General features: G+C 41.3%; 1 protein-coding gene across 8 annotated transcripts in view; it reads right to left on the bottom strand.

Moving 5' to 3' along the window:
* The window catches only part of DNAI1 (dynein axonemal intermediate chain 1), a 143,627-nt gene that overhangs the window by 109,983 nt on the left and 16,157 nt on the right, over positions 1-17,487 (bottom strand). For 7 of the 8 annotated variants that reach the window (XM_080574242.1, XM_080574241.1, XM_080574236.1 and 4 more), the window contains 5 exons: positions 14,592-14,671; positions 13,376-13,534; positions 11,461-11,520; positions 8,927-9,061; positions 489-573 (listed from right to left, as the gene is read on the bottom strand). In XM_080574242.1, coding sequence (XP_080430368.1) covers positions 489-573; positions 8,927-9,061; positions 11,461-11,520; positions 13,376-13,534; positions 14,592-14,671 — 519 coding nt within the window. The remainder of the gene's footprint in view (positions 1-488; positions 574-8,926; positions 9,062-11,460; positions 11,521-13,375; positions 13,535-14,591; positions 14,672-17,487) is intronic. The other variant, XM_080574243.1, reaches the window with a different exon arrangement.

Genomic DNA, 17,487 nt, shown 5'->3' with positions numbered 1-17,487 from the left:
ATGTCTCGTGGATGGGGGCTGTATGCCAGCAGGAGTGCTGCTCTGCACTGGCTGCTTTGTCACCAGCACCTGCATGCAGGAGGGAACCAACTGCTTAGGGAGGGCAGTGCATCAGGACAACGCTTACCAGACCTGCTGGCCCACCCTACTCCAAACAGGGCTGATGGGCATTTCCTTTAAGTGATGGCAGTCTGCTGTCCTGTTTGCCTTGTGTGAGTGAGCAATTGCTAGCCCTGCTCATTTTAGCCCTGTTTCTCTAACATTCGGCACTGGAGACACCAGCATGCCAGAAGGTAACCAACCAGTTGCTCACATTGAGGCACTAACTGCACTCCAATCTTCCACTGTCAACCTCTGCCTTGGTATCTTTTGCCGAAATTCCTCCTAGCTTCCCCAAAGGATCTATTGTGATTCTTGCTACAGCTGTGGCCACTCATCTGCAGGAATTCGGGCTCGAGCGCAAACAGCATCTCCCTGCAGGGCCGTACCTTGTGCAATGTCATCAAATATGTTCTGATTCACCATTCGCTCCATTATTTTAGCAGCCTTTGAGATCTTGGTTATATCATCACTCTGTTGAAAAAGACAAAAAAAGGAAGAGAAAATTTATATCCTTTTTACAAGTCCTTCAGACCTTTTATGACTTAAAAACTTGAGTCTTTTCATCTGGGCTAAAGGATAATATGAAGCACCTCACTAGCACCTAACGATAAGGGCACTTGAATTAAGGCAATAAATCTGTAAGTTCAGCAAGATGCCATCCATACCTGAGCTGCAGTAACTTCAAAATTTGTTCCTGATTTAGCTCAATCGGAAGGCACTTGTCTGTGAAGATGGTTAGAGTCTTGTCTTCCTCAGCTCATCCATTTTATCTCATGATGGGATGAGCTAAAAGCACACACACAGTCCCTCCCCTACCTCACTTGATAATAGTTCATTAGCTTCAGTAACACAGTCATGTTTGATCATGCATCAGCATCTTCTCGTATCTGCCCGGAGAGCTTTAGGGTATCATGGCTTAAGTTAAGATCACAGGATTTAGAAATCCTCCAGTTAATCACTGGATAATTCCAACTTGATGTATACATAGACCCATGAGCTTGTACAACATATAATAAACATGCAAAGGGCAGCTTGCTATCCAGCTTTTGTTGAAATTGCTTTGATACTGTGGAAAATCCCATCCTCCTTGCCAAGAAACACCGCACATGCGCAAACCTGCAGGTGTGAAGGTATGCAGGAAGAGCTTCAGGTATGCAAGTATTGGAGACCTTTGGGGGAGTTGCATCTCACAAGGCCAGCAGTCCCAAGGTAATTTTTTAACTGTCAGCACGTGGCAGGTTGGTATGCTCATCTGATTGAGCCCAATGCCTGATCACCATAGTCTCATCCCATCTTCTTTTTAAACTTTTAACGGTTTAATATTATTAATTAAATTAATATTATTACTTTTTTAAAAAAATTGTTTAACTTTAAACAGTTTCTTTCTATGCGAGTGTTCAATCCTGTGTGTGTGCTTGGCTGAACACAAGCAAAATCCAAGCTGAACTAACCACCAAGTAGGACAATAGGTCTATGTGCCAGCAACTGGAGGGACAGAACTTAAAAGCACCCAGACTGTGCAGGACCACGAGGATGATGACAGCACAGCCCTGCATAATGATGTGAGAATACCAAGGCATATGGAAAGTGCTCTGACAGCATGCTGCTCCAAGGACCTGAATCCCCTTCTACAACTGCTGCCCCAAAGTCCCATCAGGGTTTCAAAGCCTTTCATCTTCAAACCCCTGCCAGGGACTGATGGCTGCCAGCACAGCATGATTTCCTTCACAGTGAGGACACTAAAAAGAAACTTGCCATCCTTGGCACAGCCCAGAGTGGTCTGGACATTAAAAGAAAAAAAATGAAATGACCTGTCAAAACCATTGCACAGTCACAATCAGAACCAAGAACATAACATCGGATTACGTGCATCCCAGCCCTCTGCTTCTTTCTTGGGCCCTGTACAAGCTCAACAAAAACAGAGTCTTGCTGCAAGAGCATAAAGATGACAGGACAAAGGAGAAAAAAAGAAAAGAAAAAAAAGCTTTTTTTATAATCTATAACGCTTTTTATAAATTCACAGTTTGCCTGCATCTTCATTAATGTCTACAGTGTCTTCCCACCTCAGAAAGGATAAAGTAGAACTTGGAAAAGTTTGCAGAAGAGCAAGAGGGATGACTCATGGTCTGGGATAGTTTCTGTTCCAGGAAAAACTGAGTAGGCTGGGACTTGCCAGTCTGGAGGAGATGGCATAAGAAGACATGAAACAGGTCTGTGAAATCCAAAAAAAAGCTGAGAGGATGGACAGTAGATGACTAGTCACTGCCTCTTCCAATACACAAAGTAGGGCTGTCAAGTGAAGTTAGTGGAAATCAACTTAAAAACAAAGAAAATGAGGTGACTTACAGAAGCACAACATCTTTGCAACTCCCTGTCAAAGGCTGTTGCAGATGCAAGAATTTTACATGGATTCAAGGAAGACTGAGCAGATACTTCCATCTATGTGCCAAACCACATCAAGCCTAGGAAACAGCTGAAAGTATTGAAGGCTGGAAGAATATTTGGGGCTGGGAGAGGTATGATGTACACTTGTTGTGTTCTCCACATTCTCTTATGGTTAGAGACCTGATTCAAATCAGCCTGACCACTCTCGTGTTCTTCAGTTTTTTCCTAGGTCGGTGGGAGGACTTCTTGAGAACCACACAGAGAATTTACTGCCATGTTAAGAATTTTAGAAAGCACACGGACATATGTTTTCAAATGTTAACAGTTTGATTTTCTGCAAAATATTCCTTAGACACTAGGACTTCATAAGTATTGAGAGAAATTGAAGAGGGAGAGAAAGAGGATGCTTGAAACATCCCAAGTAGAAATCAATACTCTCAATTGCTGGGATTTCACTCTTCTGACTTTAAGATGCTATTACTGCTTCTGCCACAATAAGACCTGTCGTTCTTTAAAACGCTTCCCAGAAAAAAAAAAAAAGAAAAAAAAAAGCTATTCATCTTCGCTAACACTTGTCCAGCAATATTGGGTTCATGACTACAAAAATGACATTGGCTGCCACCAGTATATTGCTCTGAATAAGCTTAATTGACAGGGGTTAAATGTTGAAAAGGTTACAACTTGTTTTAGAAAAAGCGAAGAGCAATAAATAATTTTCTCTCCAACACTGAAAAAGTCATCGTTACTAGGTATAAAGAATGGGTCCTCCAGAGTCCTGCTGGTTCGTCAGGTGTGTTAGCTAAGCTGTTATTCACCTACTACGCAGAAAAAAATCTCTCTTCCCTTTTAACATGCCTGTGCTGTTGGAAGGAGCTGGGGAAGAATGGCAGTGCTGTACCCTACAGACATGAGGAAAACTGTAGCTCTTGTTCTCTTTCTTACACATCCAAGGAAAGCTGCACCGCAAACTTTCTGAATTTCCAACCTGAGACATCATCATTCTGGACTGAAGAGCAGAAGACAAGACTTGCTTTATTGTGTTCTCAAAGATGAATGCTAGATCCTGCAACATCTATAAAAACTTTTTTTTTGTTGTTGTCATTGGTAAGCAGCTTAAAACAAAAAGACCCTGTAATTACAGAAATAATGCATTATCCAGTGGAACGTTTTCTGCAATGCAGGAAACTGTCCAGATGAATTGAAACAGCTTTAAGTGAGCTTTCCTATTAGGTAGCTAAGCTGTTAGCAATGCAGCCATGAATAACTATATTTTTTAGCATTAAACTGCATCAGAGTAAGTCATTTTCTCACTGGATCCTGTGCTATTTCAGGTTTGATTTATTCTGTATCCTACTGAAATAAATCTCCAGTGGAAATGATACGCATAATTTCATTTTTTAAAGATCTGTTTGAAACTGATTTTTTTCTTTGTAGGGCAACTCTGGGGTAGCGAGCCAAATGAGACCTAATCAGCTAACAAATTTGTTTCATTTATTTCCGTGCATAAATTATTTTTAGAAAAGCAATAATGTTACTTGAATCATATGTTAAGATAGATAATGGGATGGTACTTTGAAAATAAATGTTCTGGTCTTGTTCTACTATTCATCAACACTAATTGCTTCACATTTGCCTCTCAGCAGCTGGCCAGTTGCAATGTGCAACTCCACACTCCTTGCAGCACAAAACAAGGCTTCTGTTGATATATCACTATATCCAGAAGACAAACGCCACCCTAAAACCAATGCAATAACTGCTCATCTCTCTTGCAATACATACACTGCTACTACAAGAACTCCAGGCTTTCAAAGAAAAAAGCATGGTACAGACGTGTTGCTCTCTGTTGCCCAGCCAACACCTCCATGCACTGCAAACACCCACTGCAAATCCCAAATAAAGTCCCCCAGTTTGAATCCTGTCAAGTAGTTATTCCTTTCCAGAATTGTGCTCATTTGTTCATTTTCATTATTTTTTAATACTGACACGTTGTAAACAGCAGAATGAAGACAAGGGAGTTGGTAACTTTCCTTGTGTTGAACAGGAGCAGGCAAACACTGATGTGAAGGTTAATTGCATTTGGGTTTCAGCTGTTATTTCAAAAATAACTGCTGGTCATCCATGAGCTTCCAAATGATAATTATAAACCTGTGGTCTGGGCTATCTCACTGGGCATATCTCAGAAACAGTAAGTGCAATTGTGGGACAGACTTAACAGAAATAACATTTCTCTGCTAACCCTCATACACAATTCTCTAGCAATGTACCTGTCATTTCATAGCCATAACTCGCCAGCTGATACACTCATGTTTCTCCCTGTCATTTCAAGAGTAAGCCTTCACCTTATCTAAGATTTTTTAATATTCCAAAATGCACAGCCTTCCTCTCCACCAGTCCTTTCAGTCTGTACCAGTAACAACCTTTCTGGTTTACCTAATCATTTCCCCAAAGGCATTATAGCAATAGCTTTACAGAACTTCAGCTAGATTATCTTTACTATGCTTCCCTTGTTAAGGGAAACCACAACTTTTCTCTTACCAAAGAAGAAAGATGAGATTATTTGGATACAGCCTACCTTTGGCAAACACATATGTTATTTTCTCATATTTACTCCCATTTCTGTATTTTTCCCTCCAAACTAAATCTATTGCCACGTATTGGTACAAGTCAGACTAATGGAACCATTTTTATGCCTCTTACATATAATCTACCCTTGCTATTATCCATTTACATAGCTCCACCCCTGTGATCCTTATTATTAGACTTGTGATTTCATGTCTTGTCACCTCACAGTGAGAGGAGCCAGCTTTCATCAACTTAGGTGTATTAAGCTCTGTTTAATTTTGCTTCTACCTCAGACACCCTAATTTCTCTGCTCACACAACATGAGGAGGGCCGTACTGGATCAGACCACGAGTATCACTAGGCCAGGATTCTCTCTTTAATCAGGGCCATAAGCAGATGGTTCAGGAACAGTAAGAACAGGACAAGCAGATACAATGCTTCTGCATGTTTCTCTCTGCTTCCAACTATTTTCATCTCAGAAAATTTTGTATCATTCCTCTTTGGTATTCCATGTTCTTCATCTTCTATTTTGCTGCCTTTATTGAAAACTGAGGAAAGGTTTTGTATGTTGTATCCCTGCTCTTGGATGTAGTACATCCTCTTCTCTCTGGCTCCATTTGAGTGACAGACATACTGAGAGCTTTAAAAGAACCCATCATCACAGGCAACAGACAAATACTTTCCGTCATTCTGTCTTTTATTCACTCATATTGTTCTTTATATCATACTCATCCTTCCTTCAGCTAGAATCCCTGGTTATCTCCATCCCCTTTTCTGATAGCTGCCTCTCTCTTACCAAACCATGTCTTTCCTGCTTTTTCTCTTCATTCTTCAGTGCACTGAGTGGCTTAATTCCACCTCTTCTCCCATAGCAAGGCCCTCCTGTTCCACTTCAAGGCTCTTACTCTTCTTGCCTTTGGCCACATTCTTCTTCATGGATCATGTTCTTCCTCACCCAGTCATCTGCTCTCTGGGCCTCAGTATTCTTTTAATTCATTATGCTTTCAACTCCTCACCTGACCCTTACTGTCATCTCCAGCTGCAGCTTGAGTTTTTGGATCTTCTCTTTCATCATCTCTTATCATAGTAAAAGCTTCCATCAGAGATCCAGCTTCAGTAATGTTCATTCACTTCTTTCTCTTCTTCCTTTTGGGCTGAATCCTGTGCTTTCTCAGTAGCTATCACAGTCTCTTCCTATTCAGTTGCTAGCCTTACAAAAACAATGGCGGAAATCAATTACTATTTCTAGCTTTGGGATCCTTGATTTTAGCCTTTGCACAGGTCAGCCACATCTCCTGCTTGATGTTCCACAGTTCCTCTTCAGCAATGATCAAGGGCAGGATGTCCTCAGAAAGTCTTTAGTTGGAAAAGCTCTGTTCCAATCACTAAGTGTAGCCCAAACTATACAACCTATGAGTTGGAAGCTCCACAAAACCCACTTTTACGTTTGCTAACTTGACACAGGAAGAAATTCTGATGTCATCAATCTTTAATTTCCATAGAATCATAGAATCATCAAGGTTGGAAAATATCATAATTACCATTTCCTGCAAAATCAAATAAAGTCCAACCATCAACCAGACTCTCCGACTCCCATCACTAAACCATGTCCCTTAGTGCCATGTCCACACCTTAAAAACCTACAGGGAAGGGGACTCCACCACTACCCTGGGCAGCCCATTGCAATGCTTCATCACCCTCTCCATGAAGAAATTCCTCCTCTTGTTCAATCCAAACCTCCTATCTCTAAACTTGAGACTGCTTACTCATGTCCTATCACTTGTCACCTGAGTCCTACTACCTGTCACTTGCAGAAAGAGACTGACACCCCCCTTGCTACAACCTCATTGCAGGCAGTTGTAGACAGCAATGAGGTCTTCCCTCAGCCTTTTCTTCTCCAGACTAAACAGTTCCAGCTCCCTCAGCCACCCCTGGTAACACTTGTTTTCTAGTCCCTTCACCTGCTTTGCTGCTGTTCTCTGTACACGCTCAAGCAACTCAATACCCTTCTTATAGCGAGGGGCTCAAACACACATACAGCTACACATAACCAGATGTAATGCCTGTTTTAAGTCTCTGTCTAGCTTTGGATTAGTCCAGGTTAAATGTTTCCAATTAATGACTGGAAAATTCAGCAGTTTCATACACTTCAAACTGACCCACCAGCCTCACAGTGGGTTTCAATTTTGGATGCTGGCTCTGCATAAAGAGGCTTTCCCTTTCACTGTTTCAGCATATTGACTTGCTGGATTCCCTGCAATTCTTCTGGTAAGTGCTAGAAATGAAAGGCAAAGCAGCAAAAGGAGGGAAGTGGATTTCAGATTCCCACTGTCGTCATTTGAGAATGCAGCAGTTTTTACAATATTGTTTCATTGGTAGAATTTTTATTTCATTTTAATGATCGGCTTTTAGCAGTCCACTCTGTAAGCTCGTAATTGTATCACTGACTTCAAGCTTAGTTCTGTGACACTTACTCGGGTGAAAGGTTTATTAGCTTAGAAAGGACCATGAATTTCAATGGCACTGTACACAGGCAGAATCCTGTCAGAACATGTTTCTGGTCGGCTTAAGCTGTAAGACTTTTGATGGCACAGTGCTACCGGGAAAGCTAAACCAACCAAATCCTCTATAGTTGTATCAGCATACAGTATGAAAGTGCTAAAACCAGTTTCAGGAGACAGCTCATATTATATAGATGCACCTTAGTTACACTGTTATATCTAAATCTGTACTAGGAGAAAACTAAGAACTAAATTCCATGTTTCTGTGTTACAGTTCTCAGCGCATTTTTCTGTAATCAATATGGTAATATTTCAGTTTTCATTCTAAATGCAAGTTAGGTTTAATTTAGGTTGGGGAGAAAAAGAACCACCCACTATTCTATATAGATTAAACTCTGGTAATAGAAACCTCCTGAACCCTCTGAAAACATTTTGGAACATGAAGCAAATCCTTATGACAGAGCAGCCTGAACTAGGAGTCAGTGCCATCCTCACAGCAAGATCACAGCACCAGCTGAGCTATGAGCCTGGCAGGAGTTACGATACCTGCTGCTCTGAGACACCAGACTTACGGAGGCTGCTGCTGGCCAGCAGCTCTTGCCATTCACCCTGCTACTCCACAGAACTCGGGGCAGCTGACCTCTGCTTGGGATGGTCACATCGCCACGACTGAGATAGCACCGTGCTGTGTAATTAATGAACGTGGCACAGCACTTCAAGCCTTGGAGACAGATATTTCTGTCACTTTCCAACTAAATGAATAACAATGCATCAAAGATCACTCCCATCCAGGTCAAGTCTCCCAGAATTATCTATTACATACAATATATTATGTATGCAACTATAAAATACACACTTAATAATTATATAGCATTATCATTAAAATAATAACAAGTAGTGAAATGTTTTTCACTACAGTGCTTTAATAAAATTTTGAGGGAATCCTAAGTTTATTTGCCTTTCAGATTAAAAGATTATACTTAATACCTCTGCATCCCATAGAAAAGTCTTTGAAAAGTCAGAGGGTTTCTACTTATTTCTTTTATGCCTCACATGCTAATCAAAAATGAGACACAAACATGATAATGGACAAAAAGAAAAGCCACAGATCCCTCTTGGAAATAAGGTTTGAAGTCAAGATTATGGCTTCACACTGTTGCTTTCTCATAAAAAGTACAGCAACTCGAAAATGTAACTCCTGTTTTGGAAATACAGTTCCTAGCAAAAAATAATATTTTCATTTCTTAAGTTTATTACTTGCCAACTGAGAGAACTTGCTACATAGCCAGCATGCATTGCTGCATTTCACCTGACTTGCATTATGGAAGCATCCACCACCACTCTGAGCAAACTTCTTCCAGTGCTGTGAAATGTACCTGTGATTCCAGAGAAGTTAACTTTCTTCCCTTCTTCTTCTCTTCTTTCTTTGCTATCTGAGCTTTTGTTTTTTCTTTCTCTTTTGACTTTTCCATTTTCTGAAGCTCCTCCACATAAGCATCATGGATCTCCCACTGAGAGACAGACAAAGGCAGGATTTATCGGGATTTAGGTACATGCCAGAAAACAAACATCTAAATCATCACAAAAATATGATAGTCTTCACAACGGTAACATTGACAGAAGCTTATTATGCAAGAAATGAAGGACTGAAACCCTGGATATTTAGAGCTTGACAGGGCACGTCTTACTCTCTGAGAACGCGTTATTGCATTCCTAACAACTTCCTTTCCCTTGGGGGAGCTCTTATTGGTGCTTTGACTCCATATTCTTTTTTGTAGGACACTCTGTTTGGCTAATTTACAGTGTTTAATAGGAAACATGGATTAAACATCTGCTTTATGACATTTCTCGTGTGGTGTTGGAAAGTTAAATTGTAGCTGCTTAACACAATTTAAATCTTGGACTCTAACTCTGCAGCATATGATGAAATGAATCCTGAGATCAGTTTTACATTTTCTGCTATGCCACATACCAGAAATGTCTCACTTGAGTAGATCCAAAAATCATTTTTCCACTTGACAATTATTCATTAGTATTGGAGTACTAGTACTGTATCTGAAGCATTTATGTTACTTTCAGCAAAAAGAAAACACATCAGCTTAGGAGAAGGAGTGTGATTCAAATACAAAAAGGAGAGTGAAACACTACAATAAAGAAGGTTGTAGAAACATGTAGCAAAAAAAAAAATGTATTGTGTCATAAATTTGCAGGCAGAAGTGAGAAGAAAAAATGTTCCAAATATCAGGGAAAAGACAAAACGATGTGATGAATAGAGGGAGAGCAGGAACAGAACAGAAAACTTTGGAAGAGGGAATTATGAACATAAGATAAAACATGAAGGTAGAAGAGTTTAGGACAAAAGACCTTACATTGAAGTATTTTTAATATCCAAATTTTCAAGAGAATAAAAAGAAAACAAGGAAAATCTTTTCCTCTTAGTTTTCAAACATTTCAGGCAAAATTTCAGCAACAGCCTGGTTATCTTAATAGATATATATTCTCCAACTCTAAGGTCACCTCACTGTCAAGGGAAAGGAAAAAGAAAAGGGAAAGGGAAAGGGAAAGGGAAAGGGAAAGGGAAAGGGAAAGGGAAACTCCAGCTGAAGGGATTGAAGATCTCAGACCAATTACTCTGTGATTTCAAGTTCAGAAATAAACTGGGTTATAGTCTTCAGCTTGACAGAGACACCTTTCCTTCCCCTCCTATCGCTCGCCTACAATAGCATTTTAGTTGCTGTCATTACTTAATTCTTTCTCCTGGGTGTTCCTGTCATACACTGATAACATTGTCTGAGACAAGATTTGTATCAGTGATAAACACAGACATACTTTGTAAGCATCTGTGAGAAGCAATCAGCAGAATTGGCTGTATTCCCTTGCCAAATAAAGCTATAGCATGTTTCACATGTAAAATATCATGCAGAATATTTTTTTTATACTTTTAATAGATGGAGAAAATAATGTAAAACAATTGTGGAACAGTTCTTCATCATGAATAAACAGGTACTTTCCTACTACCTAAAACAGCCCCAAGTCTATTTTAACAGGGTTCGAGTGAGGGCCTTCCATGTGTCTTATGCTATAGTTCTCATTGTGTTCAGCTTCAGGCTTTAGAAACCTGTTGACTGCTTTCCCATATAGCTAAGTTTAGACCAAAATAAATAAATAAATAAATGTGTGTATATCAAATCTTGACAACACTCTCAGAAACTTCATGAATCCCTGTAAACTCCCTGCTCCAGGAAATCTTCAGAGGTTTCTATTCTGTATGCACAGAGCTCAAAGTCGAGATTGCAACAGACATGTCACGTATATTTTTTCATTATTTTGTTCTTCCACTTTGAGAGAGCCCATTGATCCTGCCTCTGATGGAGGTGTCCTGCAGCTGACCAGGTAGTGAATGCTGGGTCACAGCTCCTCCTAAATGACCAGCTTACCCCCCATGCATTGATGGAAATTCTTCAACAACAGTGCAGTCCCCACTCAGAGAGCTATATCCCAGGAGGAGTCAGTGCCCGCAACATGCAGCTGCAGCTGTGTCCCTGTTCCTGTAGAGTTCAGCTGCATCCCAGTTCTTGCTTAGCCCAGACCCATTTTCACAGTGTGGTTCCCTATTCCCATGCCTTTAAGACTCTCTACAGCAAACCATCCAGGGTGGCTGGTGATCAATCAAAAGCAGCTAAACAGAAACTTTTGACCTTAGAAATATAAACCATTAGCTAGTTCACCCATAAAGGCAGAAAACATGGCCATGTTAACTTGCTCTCAGATTTAAACTAGAGTTCAAAGCCCCAGTATGGGAGTTCATCCAAGTGCAAGGATGCAAAGATAACAGTTTAGTTTCTCCTTTCTCATATCTCATTTTCCTATGTATACTCTAAAGAAAGCTTATGCAGTCAAAAGGATATACCTGGTTAGCAGTGGCGGAAAAGTTTTTACAAGGTGTAGGCTCTGACTGACATGCTCTTTCCTAAATAAAAATAAAAATAATAATTAAAAAAAAAAATCAAACAATAAAGAAATGTAATTTTTGCACTGAGACTCTTTACAACAACATAGTCCAGCTGTGGAATCCAGCTGCCTTCTCATAGCAGATAGTTAGAATAATATTGATCTTGGATTAGTTCTGCATTCAAGTAATTCCCAGAGCTCTACACAAAAATTACTGGTTATCATGCAACTCCACATAGATTTTCCGTGGACCAAAAGAAGGTCCACAAGACCATCTTCACTTTTTAAAACTTCTTAGAATATTTAATTTCAGTATTTTATTTCAAAGGTGTTGAAATGGTTTGCTTCAGCTCTAACATTTGAAACTTCGTGCTACTAGTTATGGTATCTGATATCCTACCAAATTTGATAAGTTTTGACCTAAATATTAAAATCCCAGCTGGGTACAACAGTCAAAACAAAATAGCTGAACAGAATAATAAACCTACAAACAATTCATTTGATCTTAGTGTAATAATATTTTCATCACCCTTACATCAAAATTTGAATGAACTTAATATATTTCTGTGAAACTTTCATTTCATGGAACAGCATTTTCTTTCATAAAATTGTTGTGTCAGGACATTTTTAAGAAGCTGCCTGTAGCATTTCACTGACCTCTGAAATAAAGTAGTCTCAGAGGTGGAAACTGCACATTCTGTACATTGAACAACAGTACTTCACAGATATTTAAGGGCTAGATTCTGCTTTCAAAGACAGAATCACACAGACGCACAAAAGCCTCTTCCAGTAAAATGAATGGGAAGTAAATATGCAGAGCTGGGGACAGAGAAATAACAAATTAACTAACTAATAACAAACAGAGAAATAACTAATTCTGTGGCCTCTAAACGTATTTTTTGAAAGATGCAGAAGACTGCTCAGACTTTGCAGCCAAGTACCCCATTATTGTATGAATTCTCCTGAGATCCTCCATCTCTACTAGTGAGTAGAGTTGATAAGCCATCTAAGAGGTTAGATCTCTTCAAGGTCATCAAATGCAAAGGCCCATCACTTGAGGTTGCAAGAAGGCAGTCAGGCTCCCTGGGGAAGCTGTATATACTCTGATTCCAGGGCAGCAAGGGAAACGCATGATTTTTTCCTCTGAAATGCATCTCTGACTCAGAAAGCTCCTGTTTGAGGTCTGGACCGGGGGCCAGCCCCACTGGTATTGCTCAACAGGAAGCCCCATGGAGACATACTCACTAGGAATGGCTGTGGGCTCAGCAAAATATTTAGGAAAACAACACAGTCTTGGGTCTGTACTGATCAGAAAGTACATGCACAGAGCGCGAGGGATCTGTCATGCTTACTTGCATCAGTTACTGTTGTACCTGTGCTTAACACAAGCTTAAGAACTTTTATCCCTTTGATATAGGGGCAGTTATTATCCTTGCTCCATGGATAAGAATTGAAGTACAAGGCCATAAAAAGACTCTGTGGTAAAAGGAAACTGAATTCAGGGATTCCAAGCCCTCAGCTGCTACCCTAACCATTGCTCTCTATATTTTCTTTTTCAGATGAGAAAATAGACATTAAAAATGATATTTCCAGGTGGAGGCGTAAGGATTTACAGTAGCACCAAAACTTTTTGTAGGCTGTCCAGAAGTCCATGAGGCAAGAATTTTTCAATCAACATTTTTACTACCCTTACTGTTTTACCATAGTCAAATATTGTTTTACCATAGAAAAAAAAAAAAAAGTAGTTTTTTTTCCCTCCTAGCAGTATTTACAAGGATATTGTGTAATACGACACACAAACACTGATGGTCCATATGCCCTCCCCAAGGAAAGATCCTCCTCTGTCACTGAAGGAAATTGTACCAATAACATACCCTCAAAGGGTTGTTGAGCGTCTTTGAAGCTCTCTCAATGAAGTTGAACTGGTTTGCAAGCTTCTGCTCCTTCACTCTCGGGGGAGGAGGCTCTTCTGCCTCTGCTGCTTCGGCTTCTTCTGCTGCTCCTGCCTCCTCTGCCTCTTCTTCTCCTGCAGCCTGAAAGAAAACAGAGCAGTAACTCCACCCTGAAAAGACCATATGTCTCCTTCCTTCTTCAGAAGCACTTCTTCACAGACTACTGGAATTCTCCTGCCTACGAGAAAAGACTGTTATTGAAGATCATGGGTCAGTAGTGAAATAGGCAAATAAGTGAGTGAAATAGGCAAATAAGTGAGTAAGTCCAACCATGGCTGAGAGGACATGGTACTGAAGAAATACCCCATTGGGACAGGTAGGGTTACATTACAGGGAAAAAGCTGTTTCAGATAGATGGCAATGTTGGCACAAATTCAAATGGCTACAGGTTGACAATAGAAAAAATTAAGATTGAAATATTTGAGATGGAAATCAGGAAACATCTAGGTATCAGAGCAAGGAGATCCTGCAACAATATCTAAATGGGAAGATGGAAGACCAGTAACTGAAGTTACTTTAAAACTATAGCATAACTGCTTTTGATAAAAAAAATTGGACCCAAGGACCAGAAGACTGTATTAGAGTCCTATTACTCTGAGTTTTAATTTCCTTTCTAGATAGTCAGCTTTATCTGAAACTAGTCTGAACTTGATTACAGGGCCTGACACTATGTGGGTAAGAAGAAACTTCTTAGAGCATACTCCTTTCCCAATCAGCCAACTGCCTTTAAGTCAGGCCACTCTTTAATTCAGGTAGTTATGCCTGCTGCTTTCATTCCTTTACACTTTGTTCTTAACCAGTTTACCTTTTAGGGAAGTTGAGATTTCACACGTTCTCCAGACAGATTCCAGGTACCAACAAATTACACTCTATCTTGATATAATATCTGGATGAAGGCAGACCTAGTGTGTAGGGACCTGTCATCTCCATGTACACCTTCTCCAAACTGAAGAAAGGCAGGAGTATCCCAGCTGTTTAGTAGAAAGTGCAGGATCTCAGCTACAGCAGAGATATCTCAGGAGATGTTTCAAGAATAAATCACATAAACTTCTCAGCAAGCTCATTTTACAATAAAGTGAGTTTCAAATCTAATATTAAAAATAAAGTGGACAGCTCTCAGATGACTTTGGAGCATTACCTGAGTATCTTCTGTGCCTTCTTCATCTTTAATCTCTGTCTCTTCAGATATTACTGCAGAAGTCTCAAGAGAAGCTTTTTCTGATGACAAAAGGGATAAGTGAATAAACCCAGGATAAAAGGACACATTATCCCATATTCTGCAGACTCTTCTATCTTTTGAAGTATTAATTTACAGATGCATCCTTTTCTACTGCTCTCTCATGAGACAACACAGTAACCAATTCCCAGTTTGCAGGGTGATTCTTTGCTCAAAGCCACATAAGGAGACAATGTTATTATTAGAATTAGACAGCAGTAATTCTCACTGAACTAAATCAAAAATCTGATTTCCACTCAAATCAAACTTCTGAAATCCACTTCTGATCCAAGCAGCTTTGTTTCTGAGTATCCTTTCAGCTCTGGACCTTTCTGCCCTCCAAAAATGTCTGCAAATACATACATCCACAAAGAATGCTTACAAGGTACAAAAGAGTTACAGTGTGGTTTGTTCTTATTTATATGGATAAAAAATGAATATACTAGCTGCCTGCTGGGCTAAACCATAACACCATATTAGAGAATGATGGATGTCTACATTCCAATCACAGCCTTGAGTGTGTACTGATGCTAACATCAAGCTACTCCGAACTAGTTCAGAAACTATGAAAAGCACTGCCAACAACAACCCATGCTTTCGTGGCAATGAAAATTCTATTTACCACTTTGTCATACTTCAAATCACAATGCATATTTTGTGAAGTGTAAAATAAAAGAGGCACTGTCCCTCTGAGGCCACAGGTAACAACTATTCTCAGGAACTTATGCAGTGGTATTATTGTGCCTGACAGTTACCGCCTTGAATGGACACTCTTTGTGACACAACTTTTCCTTTTGCAAACAGCCAAAATACAATGAAATCATTAAACAGCATTTCCCTCATGAAGATTCAAGCCTAGAACTGTTTACTGACAACACAGGTTTTTAGTGTCTGATTAAGGTATCTTTCTTGACTGAGAACCTATGATTGGCAATACTAGCTTAAATCAAAGGTTCAATTACCTCAATATCATACAGCTCACATTGCCCAGAAGTAAATGTCCTGGTAAGACGATAACAATGGGTCAAGTATATGATAGCTTCCTGAATGCTCACCCTGCCTCCAAACATATCTGTTTTAAGATTTTAAGACTTTAAACCATGGCTGAAACTTTCAAAGCAGGCTAAGGAGTTTAGATGTGTTATGTCCAGCTAATTGTACTGGTAGTGGAAGATGATTAGAGACACCAGATTCACAGATTCACAGATTTCTCTAGGTTGGAAGAGACCTCAAGATCATCGAGTCCAACCTCTGACCTAACACTAAGTACTCCACTAAACCATATCCCTAAGCTCTACATCTAAACGTCTTTTAAAGACCTCCAGGGATGGTGACTCCACCACCTCCCTGGGCAGCCCGTTCCAATGCTTAATAACCCTTTCGGTAAAGAAGTACTTCCTAACATCCAACCTAAAACTCCCCTGTCGCAACTTTAGCCCATTCCCCCTCGTCCTGTCACCAGGCACATGGGAGAATAGACCAACCCCCACCTCTCTACAGCCTCCTTTCAGGTAACTGTAGAGAGCGATGAGGTCTCCCCTGAGCCTCCTCTTCTCCAGGCTGAACAAGCCCAGCTCCCTCAGCCGCTCCTCGTAAGACTTGTTCTCCAGACCCCTCACCAGCTTGGTCGCCCTTCTCTGGACTCGCTCGAGCACGTCCATGTCCTTCCTGTAGCGAGGGGCCCAAAACTGAACACAGTACTCGAGGTGCGGCCTCACCAGAGCCGAGTACAGGGGGACAATCACTTCCCTCGACCTGCTGGCCACACTGCTTCTTATACAGGCCAGGATGCCGTTGGCCTTCTTGGCCACCTGGGCACACTGCTGGCTCATATTCAGCCGACTATCCACCAATACTCCCAGGTCCTTCTCGGCCAGGCAGCTTTCCAGCCACTCATCTCCCAGCCTGTAGCTCTGCTTGGGGTTGTTGCAGCCCAGGTGCAGGACCCGGCACTTGGCCTTGTTGAACTTCATGCAGTTGACCTCAGCCCATCGCTCCAGCCTATCCAGATCCTCCTGCAGAGCCTTCCTGCCCTCGAGCAGATCGACACACGCACTTAGCTTGGTGTCATCTGCAAACTTACTGAGGGTGCACTGGACGCCCTCATCCAGATCATCAATAAAGATATTAAAGAGGACCGGCCCCAGTACCGAGCCCTGGGGGACTCCACTAGTGACCGGCCTCCAACCAGATTTGACTCCATTCACCACAACTCTCTGGGCCCGGCCATCCAGCCAGTTTCTAACCCAGCGAAGCGTACGCCAGTCCAAGCCCCGAGCAGCCAGTTTCTTGAGGAGAATGTTGTGGGGAACGGTGTCAAAAGCCTTACTGAGGTCAAGGTAGACCACGTCCACAGCCTTTCCCTCATCCACCAAGCGCGTCACTTGGTCATAGAAGGAGATCAGGTTCGTCAAGCAGGACCTGCCTTTCATAAACCCATGCTGACTGGGCCTGATCGCCTGCTTGCCCTGCAAGTGCCGCGTGATGACCCTCAAGATAATCTGCTCCATGAGCTTCCCCGGCACTGAGGTCAAACTGACAGGCCTATAGTTCCCCGGGTCTGCCCTCCGGCCCTTCTTATAGATGGGCGTCACATTGGCTAGCCGCCAGTCAACCGGGACCTCCCCCGATAGCCAGGACTGCCGATAAATGATGGAAAGCGGCTCGGCCAGCTCCTCCGCCAGTTCTCTCAGTACCCTTGGGTGGATCCCATCCGGCCCCATCGACTTGCGCACATCCAAGCTCCGTAGCAGGTCGCCAACCATTTCCTCATGGATAGCGAAGGCCACATCCAGCTCCCCATCCCCTTCCACCAGCT

Source organism: Anser brachyrhynchus (genome assembly GCF_964034855.1).
Source record: "Anser brachyrhynchus genome assembly, chromosome: Z".
Taxonomy (NCBI): Eukaryota; Metazoa; Chordata; class Aves; order Anseriformes; family Anatidae; genus Anser; species Anser brachyrhynchus.
This window is presented reverse-complemented; position numbering and strand designations above follow the sequence as displayed.